General features: G+C 36.1%; 1 protein-coding gene across 2 annotated transcripts; it reads right to left on the reverse strand.

Moving 5' to 3' along the window:
- Nucleotides 1-1977: 1977 nt before the first annotated feature.
- ush1c (Usher syndrome 1C) lies at nt 1978-27154 on the reverse strand. 2 transcript variants are annotated; one of them, XM_065292215.2, is made up of 28 exons: nt 27030-27154; nt 25305-25372; nt 22148-22291; nt 20834-20972; nt 19087-19195; nt 18796-18820; nt 18641-18698; nt 18464-18567; nt 17723-17807; nt 17551-17610; nt 17399-17455; nt 17126-17268; nt 15956-16021; nt 15638-15789; nt 15115-15164; nt 13977-14141; nt 13659-13775; nt 12935-13555; nt 11388-11441; nt 10292-10405; nt 7935-7997; nt 6571-6612; nt 6429-6482; nt 5983-6082; nt 5727-5836; nt 4267-4322; nt 3794-3947; nt 1978-2053 (listed from the first exon to the last, which is right to left on the reverse strand). In XM_065292215.2, exons 1-27 carry the CDS (start codon nt 27063-27065, stop codon nt 3839-3841), a joined length of 2901 nt encoding a protein of 966 aa, XP_065148287.1. In that variant the 5' UTR covers nt 27066-27154; the 3' UTR covers nt 1978-2053; nt 3794-3838. The 2 variants fall into 2 exon arrangements, with proteins under 2 accessions (XP_065148287.1, XP_065148286.1); XM_065292214.2 differs by lacking the exons at nt 7935-7997; nt 10292-10405; nt 11388-11441; ... (2 more) ...; nt 13977-14141; nt 15115-15164 and adding an exon at nt 15351-15385.

Consider the following 27154-nt stretch of genomic DNA (forward strand, 5'->3'; position numbering starts at 1 on the left):
ATATCAACCATATAATAAGACCGTCACTCGCAATTCAATCGTTATGGTTAAATGACCCAAATTCGACAGGTGTGGAATTGTGACTAGTGAAAATTGGCCAATCAGCACGGAGTTTAAGGATGTCGTCATCACAACAGAATACTACTGCCTCCTTATGGCTCAAAACCATAGGCGCTAAAAACAAAGAAATCCATATACCAAAACACGCAAGATATGCGTTTAGACCAACAAAAGCACATTTAATGGCACCAAAATAATAATAGAAAGCGGTGTGCATATAGATTAAATAAGGGAACTGAAATGTATAGTAAATCAACATTTTAAAAGGTGCTATATTTGAAATTATATAACCTGAAAGAATTACTGCATTGGTCAAAAAAGTGACAAAATAACAAAGTTACTAACTGCTGCCACCAGCAGGCCATTACTGGTACTGCAGCAAAATTGCCATTTGTAATCATACATGTTAACATTCACACAAAAGTTTATTCCTGGGGAATTAATAAAATATCAAGAATTCAGGCTGTACAGTAAGGTTCAATAAATGTGCTATGAGCTTTATAGTAACATACAACAAAAAGATTGATTAAAGCCAAAATCAATGCAAGAGTCATGCAAATGAAAGACTGCACCAGATTATGAGCACAGCATGTAAAAGCCATTTTTGATGTCTCTTAAAAATGGAGCATTGATTATTGTACTAACATCAACTGATAATCATTTCTATTAAACATTTCTATTAAAAGCCAATATCTTGGCAGTAAATGTGCATCCATGGAGGACATGGTTTTTAGGTATTGCCTTGGAAAATATTATGTTTTATTGTGATTTAGTCTTATTGATGCAGCTTCAGGGCTGAAGCCTTAAAGCAGATGATTTACAAATGAAAGTCACCAGCAGATTGCTTTTTCATTGGGCACAATGAAGACTGTACATACTTTAATATTTTTGTTAAAGGTGACAGAATGATTGAACGGGGTATTTATTCTTGTTCTGTGATGTGACATGTAGACAAAAATGTTTTTGTTTGGGTCTGTTATGCCTTAGAAGCTTCCTAAAAACCTCTCTCAGATAGCTCTATTAGGGTGGGGGATTTTAAACAAGTTGTTTTGCATCTATTTGGCTCCCCCTACTGGCTTAACTTGCAATCTCATTACTGATTGACTGACTTTTAAATTTTAAAGTGGAGGGGCAGTTAGATGCCTGTGATGTCATAAGCATCAGTTTTTCAGATTGGGCTGTTTTCTGGCTGACATTTCTAAAAGAGGAATTTCTATGAGACTGAGATGTTTAGCATGTATAGCACTTTTTGTATGTTTGTGAATGCGGGTAGACTTCCATTATTCAACAAAGACAAGGTAAAAATGGGTTTTCATTCTCTGTCCCCTTTAATAAACTGTCATTGTGTGACATGCGTTTCTTCTTTAATCATTAAGAAGAAGAAGAATACCAGATATATGGTCATGTAAGAATAACACACAATGGAATATTGTTGCATGTTACATTACTTTCATAAACTGTTTGTGTTGAATGTATTTTTGATAGGAGAAGCAACACTGTGTCATGCACATTTAACCTTTCCGAGTGTGCAGTGAACATGGGATGAATGCATGCACACTCATCCATGTTTACTGCACACATGGATAGGTTAAATGAATAGGTGATATTTTTAAGCATTGGTTCCCATATTACAGGCTAAATGGACCAAATTCAACATGTTAAAATTGAATACTAAGGGTGTCATCATTACTGAAGAATATTACCCACTTCTTATGGCTTAAAACGAAGTTCATTATATATTATATTATATTATATTATATTATATACAATCATTATACCAGAGCAAACAGAAACAAGTCAATTTATTATTAAATTATATTTAATCCATGTGCTTTTAATGATACTGATTTTTAATACAAATGTGTATCTGCACAGTAAGTGAACAATGTGCTTTGCAAATCACAAAAATGTTTAAGGGCTGTCTCTTGATTCTCCATGAGATCTATGAACTGGTCTGCAGTACTGTTACAGGACAGGTCCTCAAAAGAATGTCCTGTAAAAACAGAAAATTAAAAAAATATAATTAACATGAAAGAACAGTTTGCAACTGCATTGGTTCATTACATTGCTCAAATCCTACAGGTTATTACTGGTAAAGCCTGTGAAGTACAAAGTGCCTTTAAACAACATTGATTGCACATCTTTATGCATCAATGATGGATTATAGTCATAGTGCATCTGTACTGTGCAGTCAGGCTACGCACAACCTTTTCATAACCTACGCACGATTATAAATTGCACTTTAGTTTTCTGTGTTGACCTGTGCTTTAAAACAGTGTTTCTTATTTGTAAAAAGAAATTAAACAATTGTGTGTGCACTACTGGGAATGTAAATATGTATTTTAAATAAATAAATAGACTTTTTAAAATAAATACACAAGAACAGTTAACTCTTTCCCCACCAGCGTTTAAAAAAAAAGTTGCCAGCCAGTGGCAGCATTTTTAATGACATCACAAAAGTTTAATGTCCTCCAGAAAATCTTCTTCTTTAAATATATAAACATACAATATATCAAATGAAAGAACAGACCCTCTGCTAAAAACAAACAAACAAAAACGTTTAATCCTATCTTCATTTGTTCTCTTTTTATCACCTCTCAAATATGGGTAGGTTTCTTTAAAATTACAAAATTTTGCAAAAAGCTGAGATAGCCTTATTGTGTTTTTGTGAAAGATTTCTGATAGAAATCCGATTCAGAGCGATGATCAAAACATACACTGAGTTTGAACTGTCTGATTTTGGGGTTGCTTCCGGTTTGTATAAATTGGGTAAGAGCGACATCCGACTGATAATACTGGAAATACTGATTACTGGAAAAACCTGTCATTGGATGGGACGTGTTTTGTCATAATTGACGAGTTAACTCGTCAATGGCGGGGAAAGAGTTAACAGCATTTATACTGATCTCAAAACCCAGTCCTAGTATCCATGATGGTTTAGTGCAGGTCTAGCTAGTGAATCAGTATAGGCATGTTAAATTAACTAGCAAAACAGCTGGTGCAGATTGTAAACTACCAAGGCCTTCATTAAAAAGGCTAATAAGGACACCAACATCCCATTTTGGTGACTAGAATGCAAAACATACAGCACTGTATGTTGGTGACCAGCTGCTCTTTTCAGCAGGGACAAAAATGCTTTTAAAAATACCACCTTTCAAGCGGTGGTTTCAGAGCCGTTTTGGAACCAGGATCAAGCAACCGACCTTAGTGGTTTTTTGTGTGTTGAAAAGCACATCCCAGTTCCAGATTGGGCACCAGCTCTGGCACTAGCTTTGGTGAAAAAAGGCCCAGGGCCACATTGGCCCAGTCTATAATCTGTCCTTGGTATGCATACATTTAAACAGTTTTAAACTCAGAATAAATCTGCTACTGGTTAACCAGACACAGATTTATAAGTAGTAAAAATTCATACAGTGCTACTAAGAATATACGACGGAGCTTTATGGCAAATACCTGAGTATGGTGCTATGAACAGGTCAGAACAAAGAAGCAAAAATCAAAGTCATGAACATGTAACTGTCTCTTTGAGCAACATCAATCAGAACTACTGTAAAACCTTATAAACACATAAAAGCACTTTATAATAAATATAATAATAATGCTTCCAAGTATTAATATATCCATACAACAGTATTAAATATAATTTTTGTATTTGCAAACTAGATTTAAGAAAGCAAATGTTAATTAAGGCATGATAAAGAGATTGTCACATGTACATGATGCAAATGCTCACCCCAGAGGGGTAGGGGTGGTTTGGGGTACTGTTACCACCGTCCGATCAGGGCGGGGGATTAGGCGGTCGCATCTGGAGCATGTAGCCCTGTCTGTACACAGGGGCACTGAAAACCTTATTCTTTGCAGTGGGTCTGACTGATGCTGCTTTAAAGCTGAAGACATACAGCAGATGATGGGTACATGACTGAGAGCCATTTACATGATAGATTGAATTTAACACATTATATATAACTGCACTGCCTGGCCCAAAAAGTCAAAATTTGGATGCTTTAAATAAGCAAATACTTGTGATAGCCAATGATTGGATCATTATAGTGTGTCATAATCATAAAAATGTGCGTGTGACATAATCGTAAGACTATTGTGTGCAACTTTTTATCCAGGCAATGCATTTATTAGTAATATGACAGAATGTGCTGATTGGCTGTGATTTTCTCTGGGATTATATATTATGAGGAACAGTATACATACACTTCATCTTCATATTCCTTAGGTGGGGACACTGCGATCACCAAGTCAATCCAGTCCTGCTCATTCATAAAAATAAAAAATATATATATATCAAGATGACAAGTTTAATTCATTAAATCAAAGGCACTCTCAACTCAGTTTTAAGTATTATTTTACTTAAAACTACACTTATAACTAAGATCACACAAGACCTCACTGACATCAACCTGGCTGGACAAATATAAGACACAACACTATATTTTGCTTTAAAGGGACACTCTTTCTCACACTTTTTTTGAAAATATGCTCATTCTCCAGCTCCCCTAAAGTTAAACATTTGATTTTTACAGTTTTGGAATCCATTCAGCTGATCTCCGGGTCTGGCGGTACCACTTTTAGCATAGCTTAGCATAATCCATTGAATCTGATTAGAACATTAGCATCAATCTTAAAAATGACCAAAGAGTTTCAATATTTTTCCTATTTAAAACTGGACTCTTCTGCAGTTACCCTGTGTACTAAGACCGACGGAAAATCTAAAGTTGCGATTTTCTAGGCCGATATGGCTAGGAACTAAACTGTTATTCTGGCGTAATAATCAAGGACTTTGCTGCTGTAAAATAGCTGCAGCAGGCGCAATGATATTACGCAGCGCCTGAAAAAGTCCCCTTGGTAACTTTCAATAGGAGGGAATGATTTTTGGGCATTGCGTAATATCATTGCGCCTACTGCACCTCTTTTACAGCAGCAAAGTCCTTGATTATTACGCCAGAATAAGAGTTTAGTTCCTAGCCATATCGGCCTAGAAAATCGCAACTTTAGATTTTTTGTTGGTCTTAGTACACAATGCAACTACAGAAGAGTCAAGTTTTAAATAGGAAAAATATTGAAACTCTTTGGTCATTTTTAAGATTGATGCTTATGGTCTAATCAGATTCAATGGATTATGCTTAGCTATGCTAAAAATGGTACCGCCAGACCCAGAGATTGGCTGAATGAATACCAAAACTGTAAAAATCAAATGTTTAACTCTAGGGGAGCTAGAAAATGAACCTATTTTTTTTTTAAGTGGAGTGTCCCTTTAATGGTTCATTATACAGCTTATAGCAAAACGTATGCATTTTGTACATGACTGGAAATCAGTATATTGTAGTTCAGTACTTCAGTACATACGGTTTTGCTTTTTGATGGTAATTATTAATAAACAAATTGCACCATGATGTGGAATTGAACAGAATATAATAATAAGATATGAGCTATGTCGTTGCTCAGTGGACCAAGCAGAAAGAACTGACCCCCAAGTTTAAATGATATTCTTGTCTCTAAATATGGCTTGGGTCCTTCCTTCAATGTAAGTCTGTATTTTTTCTATACAGGCGAAAAGTAAGTCCATTTTAAATAAAAGTATGAGGAATAGTAATAACAATAACATTTAATGGCTTAATCAAATTCAAACATATTGCTTGTAATAATGGATGTACCCCTCCACTGTTCCAGGCTTGAGCCATTGCGGTCTGTCCTTCAGCCAAAGTCCCATCTATCAGGATCTTTCCGTTCACGGCCATGATCTCATCACCTTCCACAACTCCACCTGAGAGAATACACACAAACAAACAGAAGTTGGTAACTTAAAACTCAACAATCTGGAAATGCTTAAAAGTACAAAATGTTTATCATGTGTAAATGTATAGAGATGATCTACACAGTCACAATTAAAAAAAAATTAGTAAGGCTCACCGTGTTTATCTGCTGCACCTCCTTCGTAGATAGAAGACACCACAATCTTTCCCAGTGGTGAGTCAATTCCTCCCTCTATAGCCAGATCAAGCTTTCCTTCCTACACATATACAGAATCAAGATATCAAAGTGTTACTTTTTTACTAGGGCTGTCAAAAGATTAATCCCGATTCATCGCATAGAAAATTAAAGTTTGTTTTTGCATAATCTATATGTAAGCACCGTGTAATTATAAATAAACACACATGCATATAAATATATATATATAAATATTTTATATATAAAATTACACACAATACACACACAAATATATTATGCACAAACAAACCTTTATTTTGTACGCGATTAATCGCGATTAATCTTTTGACAGCACTATTTTTTACAGATGTTCAGTCAAATATCTCAAAGATTGCTCACATGTATAATTTTTTATTTTCCTACTTTACCTTCTTGATTCTCAGAAGTCGCACATCTCTCCCAGCTATCTGCTCGGCCGTGAACTGTGAACACACAAACCCGCAGCTAGAAGTGAGGAAAAGTCCACAGAGACCAAATACAGATAACTGTATATGTTAAGGATGACTGTACCATAGAATATGGATCGAAATCATCCACATATTTCTGAAATCCCTGCAAAACAAATAGGGTGAACAAAAGCCCAATGTTTGTATTTTGTCAGAAAATGAGGCACTTTACCGAACTAGTATAGTTCAATATTAAAGGGTATGTTATCATAAAATCTAAATAAACTATTAAAAGTAAAGTGTTCCTTAGGCACTAGCATCACAGAAATTGAAAAAAAAAAATTGGTACATACTCTACATAGTGTGAAATAAACATTTGTTTGGTTGGATCATTGATAGCTTTAGTTGGATTTCTGGGCAAAGATTAATCGGGTTAATCGCATACAAAATAAAAGTGATTTTTTACATATTATATATAAGTGTGTGATGTGTGTAATTATTATGTATATATAAATACACACACATTCATGTATGTATTTAAAAAATATTTACATGTGTATATATATTTATTTACATTTTTATATATTCTATATTCTATATACATTTAAAACATGTATATATAAATAAATACAAATCTGGAATGTATATTTGTATGTGAGTGTGTTTAAATATACATAATAATTAGACACGGCACAAACAAATATATTATGCGAAAAATAAACTTTTATTTTGTATGCGATTAATCACGATTCAAGTGAACCTAAGCATGTGGTTACAGCCTAAGTGCCACATTCGAAACCACTAAGACTTTTTTACAAGCAAATAATCAATCCAGTTTTAACACCTGAACCAATAAGTCCTATGGAGATTTATCCTCATTAAATACTAAAACAGACACGGGTGCTACCTAGTGGATGTGCATTAGATATAATAATAATATACAGTCATCAGTTTGATTATGTTATATGTGCACATCACCACTCAAAAGCTGCTTTCAAATCAACGAAGATGAAGGTGTGATTGCATGAATACGACGGGGCGTGACCGAGCACACACGTAGCTGACTTGATGCTTAATGTCAGAATGACTCTAAATGTAAATATATTCAGTTTTACCTGAAAAAATTTAATATTACAATCAAAGTAAAGATGTAATCACAATCTGAAGAGATCTGATTATGTAAAACATCATCATTCGAGAGCCGTCTCGGTACAGGAAATAAGAAAACACACGTGAGTAAAATGCACTCTCATGTAAGACTAATATTATCCAGCTTTATTATTTGATTTTTGCATATTTTTTAAAGTAGCGTTGAGCTCTGGGACACAATAAACTCACTCATGTTTTTCTAATAATAAGGTCCTTAAATTATTATCAAAGTTGGAAATCAGCTCAGAAGGATGCATTTTATACTTCACAGACAGAAAATACACATTTCGACTTTACTCAAGGACTGGGGGAGTAACACAATGCACTGATGACAATTACTTGTTTCTTGCCGGATTTAAAAGACGTGTTGTACGTGACCATCCGTTTGAGCATCTCTGGGGGCTGAAACACACATAATTATGATTGACTCTTAAAAACACACAAAGACACACACACACAAACACACACACACACACACACACACACACACACGAAGTGCTTTATGCATGCTATCTCATTATATGCCATATACGGTTGGTGTCAACATATTAAATAGGTCTATTAACTGTCTATGAATTCAGTCGCCTGTAAGATTTACGAATAGACTGAATGCCTGACTGCTCTTAATAACACTGAAATATTGTCCATTATGGCTCTCTACTGATAGTGAGGGATCATTTGAGAGAGAAAAACATCTGGCTCTTTAGAAAAGAATAAGGAAATAAGAAAGAACATTATTAGAGATTTAGATCTTAAGAAATGATCTATTATATAAATTGCTTATGTAATGACATGTTTAACTGTCTATACATGTGCATTTATACTGTCTGTCAGGAAAATTATACCAATAAATGTTTACTTAAAAATAAAAATGCTACAAAAGGTTCTCCTATATACATTCTTAAAAATAAAGAAGCTTCACAGTGCCATAGGTTTATGCCATTGGTTTCATAAAAGGTTCTTCTTTGATAAATAATGGTTAAAGAAATGGTTCTTTAAAGAACCTTTGACTGAAAGTTTCTTTGTGGAACCAAAATAGCATCTCTGTAAACCTTTAAAGGACCTTTATCTCTAAGAGTATATTGTAGGGGTGAGCGGGGAACAAACCTACGCGGGGTTAATTGTAACACGGCGGCTTTACATATTTATACAGGGCTTAGCAATCTGTGCTTTTGTCTTTTTCTCTTACTGTCAGAAGATCTCCTGTGAATTTGTGAAAAGTTTTGATGTGCTTTGGTTAAGATATTGATCAAAGAGTGTTTTGGAGGCATAAAAGTACATTTCGTCATCTTAAGTTTTTTTTTCGATTTCTAAGTTGGGAGCAAGTCACCAAATCCAACCTTATTTTATTTTAATCACTGTCTTGTTAACTAAAACACAACACCATTTTGAAACATGTCAACAACTTCTAGTACCTGATAGCTGGGATTGAAAATTCAAAATTTTTACACAGCGGGGTTAGTTGTCACACAGTGTTACAACTAAGCCTCTAGTATACAATGATAATAAAATAAAAACAATGTAAATACTATTCTTTAAAATGATAACTGTAATATAATATCAGGGGAAATACAGCGGGGAAATTAAATGCATACAAAGAAATCAGAACATTTAAGTATACAAGTTGAGTCATAATAAATAAAGTAAAGTTTCTTTGTATGAATTCAAAATTTGGCTTGATGGCTACATCTGGTGGAAATTTTGTGTCAATAGCCTCTTAGAAATCCCGGTGACTTCTCTTCCGAGGGGGGCAAATTCAAGTATGTGTTTGTTGCATCATGTGAACCACATGCATCATGCATCTTGTCAAAATACATTTGCTGCACACGCATCGAAAGGGTTTATGATTAAAGAGACACTCAGATTCACAAAATTCTCACAAGAAACTAACTTAACACTAAACTCTGACTAATACACCGGAGATTAAGCGGGTATCTAGCAAACGTGAGCGTCTCTTTCATCATAAACCCCTCCGAAGCGTCTGCAGCAGGGACTTATTTTGACATCACACATGATGCATAAGTTAATACATGATGCACAAAACAAACGTCTTTGAAATGACAAGCCACACACATTGGGCTAAATACATGTTGAGCTTCGCATAGTGCGCGGCCACTGCTTAAGTTTTTTTTTTTTTTAAATGCCCAAGTATGCTTGGCTTAGCAAAAACCATTAACCATAATAAATAAACTCTAAGGAGACACTTCAAGGCGGTAAGGTTCTTGTCCTCTCTTGCCCTTCTTGTTACCCTCCTTAAATAACCACAAATTGGCAACCGCCCATTAATTAGGGAGGCACAAGGACAGACAAAGCGATTGGCTTCCACTGTGATCTGATAAAGCAGGTCTGGTTGTCTTACTGAGAAAGCCACCGGCAAGTCTACATTGTCAGGTTGATCAATCAAAGGCATTGTAATGCTAGAAGTCTCACTATGCACGCAAAGTACAATTTGTCATCTTCTGCTGTTCTATCTACCTTCCTCTCTTCTTCACTCCTCTATTCTTCATCATTGCAATCAGAGATGATAAACCTACGTCTTTCTGGTCTCTCTTGAGTCTCAAAAACTCAAATTATAATCAAGGAGTCAAACAGCAATTGGCACAACAATCAAATCAATGAGCTTTGTAAGTCGTCGAAATTCATGACATCATGCATGCATTATCATCACACAAACACAAGAGCACGCCCTGTCTTACCATGGTCTCTGAGTGAAGTGCGGGTCTGTGTGAGGTCTGAGTTGGTAGCATGACGGGTTTGGACATGACAGGGATGATCTGTCTCCGCTGGTTTGGAGGACTGGGGGCTATTTGCTACGCAGAGGTTAGCAGTAAGGGACACACACTTGAGATCAGAATTGGCCACACTTTTCTTATTTCAGTTTTCAAACCATACAACATGGTAGATTCTAGGATCCTTTCATATAATGGATATACTGGATTTTTTTGACAAACAACTTTGTTTGCTGTATCTTGCAAATGCTCCCTCAGACTCAAATGTTAACTTTCGTAAAGTTGATTGTAAAACTTTTTACAGTCTGTCATCCAAAATGTCTGCTTTTGTCTTTTAAGAAATAACGAATAGGAACATAGTATATTAGATTTTGTCAGTGGCGGCTCGTGACTGCTCATCCGGGGGGCGCAAATTTAAAATATGTGTCACGTGTGTTGCTTGTGTTTTCAAAATATGTGTTTGTTGCGTCATGTGAACCATGTGCATCACGTGTCTTGTCAAAATAAGTGCCTGCTGCACACGCGTCAAAACCGTTTATGATAAAAGAGACGCTCACGTTCACAAAATACACGCAAGACACTCCCTGAACAGTAAACTCTAATTACACATGAGATTATGCGAGTATCTGGCAAACGCGAGCGTCTCTTTTATCATAAACCCTTTAGAGGTGTCTGCAGCAGGCACTTATTTTGACAAAACATGCAATGCACATAGGATCACTCGACGCGCAGAACACATATTTTGAAATTACAAATCACACATGATGGGCTACATACATGTTGTGACGAACTTCGCATCGTGCGCCCTCAAAAAAAAGAAGTCACCGGCCGCCACTGGATTTCGGCCCTAACCAAATAAATCCAATGTATAAAGGAAAAATTCAATATTTATGATACGGTGCAAAAATCCCCCAAATAACTATGGCAACAAATAAGATAAAGAGATGCTGGTTGCATAAAGCTAGCATTATTGCACACATTATATGAGCGGGACAAGTCTGATTTGTGTTAAACCTGGAGCAGAAAGCTCAATGCTGCATGTCTCATAAAACTAAGGACTCACCAGTGGATTATTAGAAGTTGATATTCTGCTTGCATGAGATGTGTTTCTCATAACCTGAGCCACAAGATAAGGTTTTTAATAATCTAACAACAACAGCAGATATCAGTTTTGTTTCAAAACGCAAAACGCAAATTGCCACACTTTGCAAACAAGATGCTCAACTTTGTTGTGTTAATCTGAAGTTAACATACAATAACCTATACAACACACTCAAAGCTCACTTACAGCATTCACATGTATGTACAGCAGTGTTGGGGAATAATTTATTATAGTTAATCTTTATATTATAGTTAAAGGTGCAGTGTGTAAATTTTAGCGGCATCTAGTGGTGAGGTGCTGGTGAATTGCAATACTGTAAAAAAATTCCGTAGAAATTGCAGCTGGGTTGCCGGTAATTTACCGTAGATTTACATTTATGTTATTTACTGGCAACATTTTGTTCAAAGTTAAATGAACATTAAACATTTACAAGTCTTTGTCTTTACAGAGTAAAACTAAAAAAACAGCATCAAGCAAAACATTCTGGAAAACAAAATCTGAAACAAAAACAGAAAAAGGTTGATGATGATTTCTGGTTCCCAGAATGCTTTGCATGAGGCTGTTGTTGTGTAGTTTTATTGCCAGTAAATAAGATAAATGTAAATCTACGGTAAATTACCGGCAACCCAGCTGCAATTTCTACGGAATTTTTTTACAGTGCACTGCTCACCCCTCGTTTTTTAATCACATAGAGAAGCCACCACCGGGAAAACATGTCAGCGTAGACAACTTAGTAAAAAAGATTGTCCATTAAGGGTTTCTGTAGAAACATGGCAACACAAAATGGCGACTTCCATGTAAGGGGACCCTCGATATATGTAGATAAAAATGTCTCATTCTAAGGTAATAAACACATAACGGTTCATTATGAAAGGTCTTTATACACCACTGATAATATAGTTTTGTATATTATTTTGCATTTCTGTCAAGAGATCCTTCTAAAAATTACACACTGCACCTTTAATCTTAATATTTTTTGAAAATCATGAAAAATTCAGGCAACCTTTTTAAAAAATGCTGACGGGGAAAGAGTTAACCTAATCCAAAAGCTTCTAAAAGTAGACAAAATTAACTTTTTGACAATATATGGCTTATAACAGTAATTTCCTGCTGTTTGTTAACCAATCGCTGCTGTTTTTCATGGAAAGTGGAATGGGCGGATTCGAATTATGAGAAAGAGCACCAGAAATAAGTGAATGGAGTAAAGACTTGTAAAAGACTGTATGTACTATAGTATATTTTTCAAGTCTAAAGTGTTAGAATTCGCTAGTATTTTGATATTTTTAAATCAAAATAGGAACATTTATTTCAGTTTTTTTGTTTTCTAAAAAAATTATACCTTGCACTTGATGCTAGCACATTTTGTTAACGTCAAAAACAAAATTTTTTTTTTAAGTGCACCTTCAGTAAAAGACCCCAAATATGAAATGGGACTAACCTCCCCAACACTGACATACACATTCATAATAGTTCTCTCTCACACTAACAAACAAGCTAACTGTGCAAACCTTAGGGCTGGGTGGTTGCGAGAGATTACTGTGGCTTATGTACTGGAACCCCCCTCTTGGCCGGTAACCACTTTCATTAAACCTGCTGCCTTGTTCGGATAAGCTTGGGGAACGGGGATAGTTGGATGGCCTTGTGTGGTACTTGTCCTCCATGTGCAAGGGGGGTGGAGGTGGTGGTGGAGGAGGAGGTGGGGGTGGTGGTGGAGGTGGTGGGGGAGGAGGAGGTGGCTGAGATGAGGACGGAGCCCTGGATGAAAACTGTGGGGAAGAGGGGGGCGGCCGTGCACGACCTGTAAATGAAGGAGGTACCCTAGAGGCCGGTGGGGAGGGTGGACGTTGGGGAGCGGGTCTGGTGGGTTGCACTGGGTGAGGTGCTCTTGGAGATGGAGGACGGTGGTTAGATGTGTTGTAAAGTCGGGGTGAGGGTGGAGGGAGTGGTAAGGGAGGTGGAGCCTGGTTGGATGTGGGTGGAGTTGGGGCTAGTCTTTTAAGAGGCTGCCTCAGACTCTGGTCCACTTCATCTAAGTTGATGTCATCAAGGTCCGTGGTGGCCAGCGTGAGACCTCCAGGGAATCTCCGCCTGGTGGGACCAGTTGATGCAGGGGAACGTGTTGGAGACATCTGGAGATACATCTTAATTTCTTAGAACCTTGAACCAACCAACTCAAATATAGACTAGTCGAGACGCAAAGATTGACACACTTTGGAACATTGTGGTGTTTACCTCTGGAGATTCATTTTCAACTGAAGAGATTTGCTCTAGTCTGGTTTGACAGAGCCTCTCCACCCAATGCTGCACCTTCTCTGACTCTTCTAGATCTTCCCTCTCAGTTTCTGATACCTAGTTGAGTCAGTAAATCCAAACTCAACTACAACAATCATTACAAAGGGTACAACAGCATAATTATGGCCTAAACTTCATTTAGTCACCATACACATGGGTATACTAGTGATGGTGCCAAACAGACTAGGTATTGCTCACAATAACCCAGAGCACAAAGATCAAGAAACCCTACTGTAGGCATTTTGGTAAACATAGTACCTCTTGCAGAAGTCTGCTGATTTTCATCTGCTTTTCTCTTTCAAGTATCTCTTCCTTTTCTTTTGCAAGCTTCAGTTCAAACTCCATCTCTTTTTTGTTCTTTTTCTCAGCTGGAAGAGTGTCAGTCTTGGAGGTCTTTTTCTTCTTCTTTGTCTCCTTTCCTTTCTAAATACCCAAAGTGATGTTTAAGAAGACCTAATGGACTTTTTAACACCAGTCCTGCTAGGCCATTGTACTGCAGTGTTTAATCCAAACTAGGGATGCACCGATACGATACTGGTATCGGGTATCGACCTCGATACCACCTTTTCTAAAGTACTCGTACTCGTTAAAAGTCCCCCGATACCTGGAATCGATACCACGGTCTGAGAAATGTCTATGTTTGAGCGGCGTGTAAGGGGTTAATGCCTCGTGTTGTCCAAAGAGGCAGAGTTTACAACAAACTGGAAAACTAGTCCTTTGTTTTTTTGTTAAATTATATGACTAAAGCTGTTACCTGTAAATTTAAATCATGTTTTTTATTAAGTACTCGGTATCGGTATCGGCAAGTACTGAAATGCAAGTACTCATTCTCGTATTCCAAAAAAGTGGTATCGGTGCATCCCTAATCCAAACCATTCCTGTCATTTTCAAGTAATATTAAAGACCTTTATTGAGTTTCCCTACTGAAAAATCCTGGTAGCTGGTTTTAGCTGGTTTAAGGTGGCAGTAGCTGGTCTACGCTGGTCCTCCCAGCCTGGCAAAGCTGGTCAAGCTGGTGGATCAGCTGGTCTTCCAGCCTGACCAGCTAAGTCCAGCTAGACCAGCTTAAAAAGTGACCAAAACACAGCTAGACCAGCTTGCTACACCAACAATACCAGCTAAAACCAAGCTGGGAGACCAGCTAAAACAAGCTCACCAGCTTATTTTTCTGGATTTTTCAGTAGGGTTGTCAGGGTTGTTTAAGTTTGGAGTAGACTCTGCAATACAATGGTCTTTTAGGAACAAGGTGTTATTGTCGCAACCACTCCAAACAAGTAGCAATCCCACTACCATGCAGACTAAACCTTAGATATCCTTTCTGATCTCAAAATGAACAACGTATCCGACAGTTCAATCACACCAAAACAGCACAACATGCTTTTAGCACACAATGTACCTTTTTGATCGTAGGCAACTTCCCTTCATAACGGTAGAACCAACCGAATGCTACAAGAGCAAGAGCGACACTGTGAATCTCATGCATATGACCATTATATGGGGGCTTAACCATGAAAGCTACCAAGATATGATCCAACCAAACAAAATGATACAGAGGAAAGTCTACATAAAGTTGAAGTGTTTAGAAGTTTGTTAAAAGAAGTGCCTAGTTTGGTATATGAAGCCTTCACTCACTTCTTCTTCCTCGTCTTCATTTGAATCTTCATCGGCTGGTACCAGGAAGAGTCAGACAAGACATACCAGAAAAACAAGTGATGGAAATAGAAAAAGCACACAAAGAGAGATGATGCATTCCCAAAATAAATGCACATCTATTCATGCAAGGACAGAAGTAATGCATTACAAGTACCTTTTAAGACAAGGTAACATGTTTGTTTGATCTTTGGAGAGTAGTGTTGCTCTGTTGAGGTTTTTCAAACAACATGCCCTAAAGAGGTTTAATGGGTGCGTTGTGAACTTACTTGAGGTTTTAGGTTTTGGTGAGGGTGCACGGTGTGTCAGTGGTTGGGGAGATGGCGACGGCGACGGCGCCGGAGAAGGAGTTTTGGATTTTTCCTTGGAGCCCCAGTCTTCTTCCCATTCCTTACGATGTTTCCTCTCCGCTGCTTCAATTCTGCATACACATAACAGATAAAATGGACAATCATTTAGTTGGAGCCTTCCAGTATTGTTTCTGTTGGACTTTTATTGTATCTACCCTGAGCACGCTCTATTTTTAAAGTTTATTCACAGATTATGTGTATTTTGGTGAAGATCATGGTGAGTTGGGTAAGCTTTACCTCTCAATTTCTTTCCGGTGGCGTTCCTCTTCCTCTGCAGTCTTCTGTGATATTTCCATCTTCCTTCTGCAATATATAACACATATAAAACAAGAAAATATATATGTATTCATTAGGGATGCACCGAATCCAGATTTTTTGGGTTCGGCCGAACACCGAATGCACTGTTTAAGATTCGTCCGAATCCGAAACCGAATCCCGAATCCTACTCGCATCCTTATTCCATTAAAACAGTAAAACACATTAAAGGTGCTCTAAGCGAATTGAAGCGTTTTAGACCATAAAACATTTTTTGTTACATACCGGAAACATCTCCTCACTATCTGCTTGCTGCCTGTCCGCTGATCAAACTGTAAAAAAACGCGATCTCTGTAGACAGCCCAGGCTTCACAAACGGCAATATCAACAAATGGCCAAACCTAGCCAGCACAAAACAAAACAAAGTATTCCAGCCAATAAACGACAAGAAGGATTTGGGGGTGGGGGTTGGGCGCGTTCATGAAAGCACGGAAGGGAGGGGGAGGGGGAGGAGTTAGCTACGCTCTGTCTGTTTGAAAACAGTTCAAACATCAACAGGAAGTGACGTCGCACATTATTCGCTTAGAGCGCCTTTAATGAAGTAAACAACGTCCACAGCAGTGTATGTTTTCATTTTATTTCATTTTAACTGTAAAAAAAAAGGAAAGGCAACATTATGCCAGGATGACAAGTGGGAAAAACTATTATTACAATTACCATAAGCCTATGCATAATGAAAGCAATGCGGTGTGATGCGCTAGTTTTTTCCAGGTGCGTTCACGAAATGTGAACCGCCCCTAAAAAAATGCTTATCTCCACGTCAGCACCCGATGTGTGTAATCAACGGCCACGTGACGTCGACTAGCGTAGCGCAAGCCTAGGGTTTGGTTTGGTGGAAAAAAAATTTTGGCCGAAAAAAATATTTGGCCGAACCCGAACCCCGTCAAAAAGCCCAGTATTCGGCAGAATCCGAATCCTGGATTCGGTGCATCCCTAGTATTCATGCATGTTTAAAACACAGTGTGTCTTTTCGAAAGGTTTTATTTGGTAAGGCAAGCTTTTGTTTTTGCATCACTGTTACGTTTTGTCTGCTTTTGGAATTGTTTTGGTAGCATTATTATGTGTAATGTGTTAAGATGTGTTTTTACGAACAATCGTTCTTTCTCCTGCTGTTCTTTGATGATCTTGTTGGTCTCTAATGCAACTTTCTTCTGATGCATTAGCTCCTGTCTGTCAAGCTGACGCCGAGCTTCAGCCGCCAAGCGCTCCTCATCCGTCATAAACAGTTCACTCCCCTGAGACACAAACATAAACACAATCAGATACATGCAAGCTGTTAAGGCTGGGGCAATAGCTTTCTTTTACACTTTCTAGTCCCCTGAGAACCTTAAAAGCCTTTCGGCGGGATGTTTTTAATGTACTTACAGCTCCGGTGAGAACAGTGATGGTCAGACTACGGCTGCTCTTCAACACCCGGACTGCCTGTAAACACACGCATTATATGACACGATAACAAATTAAAATATGTGGAGAGGAAATTTATTAACAGTTTTGCATTTTCAAAAGATGCTGCTCACCTCTTGATGGCTCAAGTTCATAAAATCGACCCCATTGACCTCAACAATCTGGTCCCCAATCTGAAAGCAACACACACGCGTGTTTGTGTATTACAACAAACAATTTTAAAAGTGAAGTTATGATGTCACAGTTCAAGGTTTAGTCTGGTCTTTTTGTTTTGGTTTTGGTTACCTGTAAGCCCACTTCTGATGAGAGTGACCCAGCCTTCACATTGCTCACATATATTCCTGGTTTCTGTGTTGGTCCACTCGATATGCTACGACAAGGAATAAAATTGATGGACAGATTAATCACTTAAGGTGCAAATCGTATTATAAAGTTATACTGAAAATTACTAAGATTTTTTTCTTGAAAATCATTTTTTGCAAAAAAAATCTGCCAGTGGGGTAAGCAAAAAAATCTTGAACATTTTTCTTAAACACTAAATTCAAGAAAAGTTCAAGAAAAATTAGCTTACCCCATTGGCAAATTTTTTTGCTTGTTTTATGCACAAAATCACTTAAATTTGTTATTTTTGGTCTAAAAACTAGACTTATTTTCTTGGGTTGTTTTGCTCATCAAGATAAAAAATCTTAATTTAAAAAAATTTAGATATTTTTACTGAAAACAAGACAAAAATACTAAACAAAATGTTTCTTGAAAATATTTTTTTTTGCAGTGTAATGTACACTCTTTGGTACTGATATGTACCTCTGAGGTACTAATATGAACTCTTTTGGTACAATGATGCACTTTAGGCACAAAAGGTAAGTATTTTGACCATTATTTTCTGACATTATAGTCGCCAGATCATGTTGTGTAGTAAAACCACGGTAAATTTTCCGGTGGTAACGTCCAAGTCATACAGATTGTTGTGATTTAGAACTGATCTGTGAACTTTAGTATAAATAAAATAAGTAAACTTGTCCTCACCTGATTCCCATGCCTTTAGTTCCCACTAAACTCAAAAACACTTTCTTTTCCTTAATCTCTGTCCCTCCTATTGAAGTCAAACCAGCCACACTGGTCTTCCTCTCCTGAGAGAGCAAAGGGCAAGTATAAATGTCAGTGTAAAATAAAATGCCAAACGTACAGGAGACTTCATCTTACCCCTGATTCAGACACAAACTGATCCACAAACTGCCACTTCAGAGGTTCTTCAGAGGAGCTACATTTATAACAGATATCAATATAATGTCAACAAATGTGCTTCCATACCTGTATGTCTGAGAATAACAGCATTGTGACATCAATAACATAATTACCTTTTGACAGGAATCATGCCCACATCTGTGAAGAGACAATCACAATGGGAATAATCAATATAGACGCTCGATCGATAAAGAAAATTAATAAGTAATACAATTAGGTGCGACAAATCCCACGGAGGATATTTTCTACAAATGACTGAACTGTTAAATCAATCACAGGTCAACTGTGATTAAATCCCCCCGGAGAATTAAAGCTTATTAAGAGCTTTTGCTCTGTGTAATACCAGCAGCTCTACAGATGATATTTTACAACAAAGGAAATCTGTGAATGTCACAGGAACTTACGGCGGACTTTCAGAGAGACGGTCTTCTTGGTTTTGATGAGGTTGATGACCTCCTCGTGAATGCAAGAGGAGATGGAGTACCCATTGATGCGTACGATCTCATCGCCAACCTGAGCAAGACACAGACCAACACTTTAACAACTTGAATGTAATATTAATAACATTAAAACCTATTTTGCGAGATGGTGGAAAACACCATCGTTTTTAAACATTTTACTATGTTCTTACCTCAACAGAAATTAATACATCCCTATCTTTTTTCAATGCGTGCACTTTTAATCTTTGTACAGCGCCTCGTGAATGTGTAACCATTTAGCATAGCTGCATTCATTCCTTAGGATCCAAACAGGGATGAATTTAGAAGCCACCAAACAATTCCATCTTTTCCGTATTTAAATACTATTACATGAGTAGTTACACGAGTAAGTATGGTAGCACAAAATAAAACTTTTGTTTGGAGCCATAGGAATGAATGGGGCTAGGCTAAATGCTAATACATTCGAGAAACACTGTACAAAGATTAAAAGTGCACGCATTGACAAAAGATAGGAATGTATTAATTCATCTAAGTTGAGGTAAGAACATAGTAAAATATTGAAAAACTGTGGTGTGTTCCTTTAAATTTACATTAAGAGGCTTTTTCTTGATGAGCAAAACGACCCAAGAAAATAAGTCTAGTTTTCAGACCAATAATATCAAATTTAAGTGATTTTGTGCATAAAACAAGCAAAAAAATCTGCCAATGGGGTAAGCAAAAAAATCTTGAACATTTTTCTTAAACACTAAATTCAAGAAAAATTCAAGAAAAATTTGCTTACCCCATTGGCAGATTTTTTGCTTCTTTTATGCACAAAATCACATAAATTAGATTTTTTTGGTCTAAAAACTAGACTTATTTTCTTGGTTCATTTTGCTCATCAAGAAAAGGCATGTTAATTTAAGAATTTTTAGATATTTTACTGAAAACAAGACAAAAATACTAAGAAAATATTTTCTTGAAAATCTTTTTTTTTTTTTTGCAGTGTACATTTATCTTTTGCAGTAATGCAAAGGCCTACTTACTGACCTATAGTTTAAACACTTAGTATAATCATGTATATCTGTAGTCTCCAACATGGTGCCCACGGGCTCCAGGTTGCCCACACAGAGTTTGTGAACACATTATATTAATAGCCTTAATTTTAATATTTATTTATTACAGATTTTTATATTAGCTTGGCTTCTTTTATGTATGTTAAAATTTTAAACAATGCCATCCATTGTGGTAGCCCTTGCTCACAAAAAGGTTGGAGACCCCTGATGTGTAGCATAAATATAGTATAAAGTATGTAGTGTAAAGTTTAATGATGATGCTCGTGTGGTTTAAAATTTAAATGAGCTTGAAAAAAACTGTTATATTTGTTTTTAGGATAATATTTATTTTAAAGAATACAAAAATACAAACAGAGGAAGGCTGGCATCACAAAATAAAAAAACTGTCTGAGGAAGAATTTATTAGGTCTACTACTCCCCCCTAGTGGTGAGAAGATGCAGTGACATTACAATTATACATCTACCACAGCCTTATGTAAATTACGCATTAAACAGATTGGACGCTTTAGATTTGTTAGCATATTTTGGTTAGATAAAATGTAATTAGCAATACTAATAAAGCAAGTTAAATAAAGCTTCTATCATAACACGTTAAGGTTGCAACTTAACATGTATGTTGTCAGCTATATAAAAATGCATCAAGTTTATTCTTTTACCTGCAGCCCAGCATTTCCTGCCTGTCCATCTTTGACTATCTGTGAGATAAAGAGACCACAGCCAAACTCCAGTCCACCTCGAACACACAAACCCAGACCCTCAGGGTTAGTGCGATCCAGACGCACTTCCTTCAACTTCCTGCTTATAGCAGAAGACATTCAAAAATAAACAACATATGTAACATTTACTATGATTTTATGTTAAATGGGACATTTCACAAGACGTTTTTAAGATGTCATATGTCAGAGTACATATGTGAAGTTTTAGCTCAAACTGTCATATAGATCATTTATTATAACATGTTAAAATTGTCAATTTGTAGGTGTGTGGAAAAATGTGTCATTTTTGGGTGTGTCCTTTAAAATGCAAATGAGCTGAACTCAGCACTAAATGGCAGTGCCGTGTTTGGATAGTGCAGATTAAGGGGTGGTATTATCCCCTTCTGACATCACAAGGGGAGCCAAATTTCAATTACCTATTTTGTCACATGCTTGTGGAGAATGGTTTACCAAAACTAAGTTACTGGGTTGATCTTATTCACATTTTCTAGGTTGATATAAGCACTGGGGACCCAATTATAGCACTTTTCATGGTATGTCCCCTTTAAAACTAAGTAAAATCTTCAACTATAAGGGGGGGTTTCCAGAACAGGGCTTATCCTAGTCCCAGACAAAAATGCATGTTTGAGTTGGCTCGATTTAAAAACATCGTGCACTGACATATCTTAACATACATCAGTGCCATTGTTTTGTCTCAAAATGGACATCAGTAACGTTTTTTGTAAGGTGTGTTTGTAAAAACGACTTAAATTTCCTAAAATAACTAAGGCATAGTCCTGAATTAATCTAAACCCTGTCAAAACTGCCCCTAAAGGTTTAAATAGTTTAAAAGCTTTATGTCTGAAAGTATACAAGCATTATAAATAGACAGGTGAGTACAGATAAAGCTTTCGTTTATTTAGAAAGCACGTAGTTTTGCAAACATTTTAGTTTTGAATGACAATCATCTATTCATCCTCTGAGAAGAGGGACAGCGAGAGGAAACAGAATCTTGTTTTTCACGACCGCATTAGCGCTGTACATCAGATTCGGTTGAATAAACCTCCTCTTTCTCTTTGCTCATAACAGCGTTCCTTCACCACGTCTGACCGAGCATGAGAGACAGCAATTACTCTGTTTGGAGACGAGAGGGGTGGCTGTCACTCTACCTCCGTTCTCTCTTTCTCTCTATCTTTATTCCATCCTTTGTTATTCAAGCACGGATTGATTTCTAGACTTCTCAGAAGCACCAAACCACATCATGATAATTCTCACCTGGATCTCTTGGGCGTGAACTGGTCGTACTGGACCTGGTGTTTAAGAGGAATCAGGGGTCTGATGGCATCAAATAGGGGAAGGCGTTTCGGCTCATTAATGACCAATTTCAGGTCACCGACCAGGACAGGCAGGTCCATTGATCTAAATAGATTGCAGAGCAATTATAATAGGACCTGATTGAGAGCATGAATACAGGAGGTCAGAATCATTTTCTGGTGTATTGTAAATGGATAAAATTAATTGGACAAACAGTGCGTAAATATACATTTAGACTTTTAAATTGTTTTAAAATAGACTTTTACTTGTTTCAGTGTATCTCTGTTATTTATTTCTTAAACCAGATATTAATTCAAATAAAGACAAATTAAGAAACATTTTATTCTTACACAAAAGTGTTTATACATTTTATTTACATCTGTAAATAGTTTGCTTATAATTGTTTGTCCATATTAAATTGGAAAAGTAGAAAGGTTATCATTGACCTTTCAGTGATTTTGAGTAAACTTAGTAGTTATTAGGGTGACACTTTTTGGTAATATTAATAATTGAAATTTATTTTTATTGCCAATAATGAATTTGATGGTCAATATGACAATAATGTGCTTTATCTGGTGACTTAAACCTGTGTGACATGGTTATCAATTTATTTAACATTTAAGCATCAGATTAAAATTACGCTCTTTGATCTGTAACTTTATGTATTGATAGTGTTTTTGTTTTAATGTCTGAATTAATTAATTTGCTGCCTGTTGTGGAAAATGCTTTTTTATGCCGATATGAAGTCACAGAGGCAGCTTATGAATTTAGAGACAGCTGCTTTATGAATCATTGATATTTTACTCCTGACTCAGATATCAGAGACAATGGAAAGTAAAAGAATGGCTGCCCTTGAATGAAGGAGGAGAGTGGAAATTATATGATCCAAGTCACTCGGTTACTTTTCCATTGGATCAAGCCTCTTATTCCTGTTCAGTGGAGCAGTGACCGACCTGTCCAGCGGAGCAATGACGTTGACTTCCACTCGAGGTTACAAAAAAGACCTAAAGGATTGTTTGCTTTGTGTATTGATCAGCTATTATTATTGCACACCAGACATTAAAAACTGTTGTCTTGTTGAATGGGCCACGGAGTTGACATTTGATCAACAAAATTCCAGGACTACTGGTGGAAAATGACTTTATTACTAAATTATTTTACACTAGTCAACGTTTGAAGTGGATCAAAACCTTTTCTAAACATTTTCTTAAAACCAATACCCAATATCTGCTCTTGGCTTAGGACAACTTGAATGTTTTTGATCCACTTCAAGTGTATTTATCATTATCTAAAACTTTACCACACACCCCAGTGTGGAGCTGTTCACATTTTTGCTTGCTTACTTTAAAATCCCTTTTAAGATAAAATGATTTTGTAACCCATTGTAAAACAAGAGCTATATTTTCTTTAGATGTATGCGTTTGCTAGGGTGTTCTGGGTGAGTGTACTACATTACCATATTTTTGGTATAATATACTACCCAATCTTTTGGTATTGAGAATAGGCATGGGCTGGTAACCGGTTTCAAGGTATGCAGAGGTTTTAATTAGTCAAAGTTTCAAAATCACTAAAATTTTCTGTGATATCTTGAGGTATGAGCTGTGTTCACACAAAATGTATTAAATCATTAAGTCATGTAATTGATTTGATGTTTACATTTAAAATATATCACAAAATATTTTTATTTAAAGGCTTTATTTTTTTACATGGCATACATGATGTATGTTGCCTAAAAATAAAATCGCGATTAATCTATTGCAGAATTAAGGTTTTTGTTTACATCATATATTTGTGTGTATAATAATTATGTATATATTAATATGCACACATGCATGTATAATTTTAAGAAAAATATATATTTATATTAGGGATGCTAAACAATTAATCGCGATTAATCGTTAGCAGAATAAAAGTTTTTGTTTACATCATATATGTGTGTGAACTGTGTATAATAAATTTGTATAAATAAATGTACACACATGCATGTATATGTTTTAGAAATGTTTACATGTGTATATACATTTGTATATTTATATATCATTTATATTATATATAAATATACATACTTAATATATACTTTTTTTTTCTTAAAATTATACATGAATGTGTTCATATTTATATATATACATATTTATTATACACAGTTTACACACATATGTGATGTAAACAAAAACTTTTATTCTGCTAACGATTAATCGCGATTAATTGTTTAGCATCCCTAATTTATATATTAAGTATTTATATTTATATATAATATAAATTATACATATACAAATGTATATACACATGTTAACATTTCTTTAAAATATTTATACAAAGTTATTATACACAGTACACACACTAAAGAAAAACCTTTATTCTGCAATAGATTATTCGCGATTAATCATTATGCAACCCTAATTGTGTCCATTTGAAAAGATGTTTTTTGTAGAGGCAGACATTTAAAAATAACACATTTTAGTATCACAAATGGCAATTGGTTTTAGTATTTTTGCTTAACGTTATCAAACTGCCAAAATATCATACCAGCCCATACCTAATTAAGGGTAGAGTATTCAAATACTGTGGAAAATTAAAGCTGCAATCCTTCACTTTTTTGTTAAAAATAAACAAATGTCTATTTGTGTTTAGTTAGTCATTGAGCAAGTATGGTACATAAACAATCTGTGTTTACCTTATTTTACCACAATTTACAATGCTAAGTTTATAATAATAATCGCATTTTACGGGAAATGTCAGTTGTTTCTTAATAAATAGAAACAAAATAAAAGTTACCTGTAATTTTACTTTTTAAACAGAGATAGTGATATAAAGCTAAAAGTTACACACTGCAGCTTTAAACGACTTTCAAATTGAAGACATAACTTTTTTGTATACACTTGACCCAATCCTTAACAATATTTATGTAAACAAGAACACCTGTTAAACTTTTCACTTCTCCCCAGCCTTCAATACATTTCTTTCTTGTAAAATGCAGCCCTGCTTATTGTTCAAGACAAAAAGCTGAATGGTTCCCCTGCTTTAAATTCGATAAGCACTTTGTTATGTACAGCAAAATAATGATGTTTGTAAAGTACTTGACTTTCTTTAACAGGGAAGTATTCGAAAGAAAACTCACTGATGGTACATGCGGAGAACATCATAGAGATAGTCCTTCTCTGCTTCATTGTCAATCAATAACTCCACCTGTATAAACACACAGATTTCAATCAGTTCATCATTAATAATCACAAACTTAATCTTAATCACATCTTTACCTGGTGACGGCTGATCTGCTGCAGAAAAGTTTTAAGGAAGCGTTTTGGCCAGTCAATGATATAACACATCTCTCTCATTGAGAAAGAGACCAAGACCAAGAAGTAAGAAGAAGGTTTGAGACAGAGCGAGACAGAGAGAGACTGAGGAGGCGGAGCATCGATTGTGTTTGTAAGGAAAAAGTTTTGTGTTGTTGTGTTTGGTTAAATACGTCATGTCAGGTGGATCTATTCTTTACCAGTACCATGAGCATCATTTGTTCAGTTCTGATCCATTGGACCTGTTAATGTACTTGGCTCAAATAATGCACTTAAGTATCACCTTACAAAAGTGTGTTGACACTCTTACCATTTCCAAAGTTTACATAGAGTTTGCATAAGGTTTACAAAAATTAAAAACCAAGCTTTTTAATAAAATTTATATTTATATATATTAGTATATGGTTTTTAATGACAGCATTGCAAGACTTAATCCAAATTAAACTTGTGTTCGGTGGAAAGTTAATTTATTGCCGTCAACCTTGGTTAAATGTCAAGTACAAAATAAAGGCTACGTGTAATAAAACGATGCCTGCGTGTATATGGTGCCATAAATATTTTTGACAAGACCAAATGGCATTCCACCTTTGGACAACATTAAACTGTTAACTGATAAAGGTGACGCCTAAAAATGAAATCATCAGTTCATCTCTAGCCAAATCAATTCAAGTCTAATAAAAGGCTCACAATATAACATTTAAATATTTATACTAGGAGGAAACAAAATACAAAGGTTTTCATTTTATTAGGTGCACAGCTTTCGAACCCCCATCTACAGGCAATTACATCCCAACAATAAATGCAGCAATCCATTACGCGTGAGCTCACAGATCTGTGGCTTCATGTAACACTGTGATAAACTGTCTATTGTGTGTCTCTGAACAGATGGTACAACTCTAATATTACACAAACTTCACCTGAGAAGCTTTAAAACAATAAATACATAATACTGTATACTTTCACAAATAAAACCTAACGTACAACAAAGTGTTAATTCACGTCTGAGGCGAAAAAATAAAATAAAACTTGCTGTACAACAGTGTCCACTCCTCTACACCTGTCACCTGTTCAGCCAATCAGGAAAGCGAACGTCGGGTGACGTCATTCTGAAGCCTACCTTTTACCTGAAATTATGCCATAACTGGCACCTTCACCGTGGTAAAAAATAGGAATACATTCATCTATCAGTTTAAACTAATTTATAACTTACATATTTAGCGTGTATGTGTATTTAGTCCTCGAGTCGATGTAAGCATATCTATCTAAAGTCGAAAATATTCATTATGACACCAGGTTTATCGCATTTTCAGTCCAAAACCAACATTGTCAACAAAACAACGGTAGTTTCTGTGTAGAGCTAATGCTGCCATATCGAAAACTGAACGTGTTTTACGTGTTAATAATTTAAATAACGTGTGAAAGCATAAAGGATGAGTATTCTTCCGCCACTTCTGAGGCGATTATCTTACAGTAGCCTAAGCTATAATAAATATACCACAAAACAAAGCAATAACGCGCAATGTAAAAAAAAAAACTAAAAAATGTATTACCTTGTGTCGAAATTCCCTCGCTACTTTTCGCTCCATGATGAGTGAGAAGCAGTTTTTGTCAACGGTCACGGTTCTTGTGCTCGGGGACGCGCTTGACTTGTGCGCGCGCCGCGGTCAGAGGTCGA

This window comes from Paramisgurnus dabryanus, chromosome 23 (genome assembly GCF_030506205.2).
Source record: "Paramisgurnus dabryanus chromosome 23, PD_genome_1.1, whole genome shotgun sequence".
In the NCBI taxonomy this organism is placed as follows: domain Eukaryota; kingdom Metazoa; phylum Chordata; class Actinopteri; order Cypriniformes; family Cobitidae; genus Paramisgurnus; species Paramisgurnus dabryanus.

Excerpts from the sequence above, each read along its gene's own strand:
- ush1c (XM_065292215.2), bottom strand. The coding sequence starts at position 27,065 with ATGGAGCGAAAAGTAGCGAGGGAATTTCGACACAAG. Across the intron at positions 18,568-18,640 it reads AGTTTGTGTCTGAATCAGGG|GAGAGGAAGACCAGTGTGGC; the intron begins GTAAGATGAAGT and ends TTGCTCTCTCAG. Across the intron at positions 10,406-11,387 it reads CAACTTCTAATAATCCACTG|CAAATAGCCCCCAGTCCTCC; the intron begins GTGAGTCCTTAG and ends ACCTCTGCGTAG.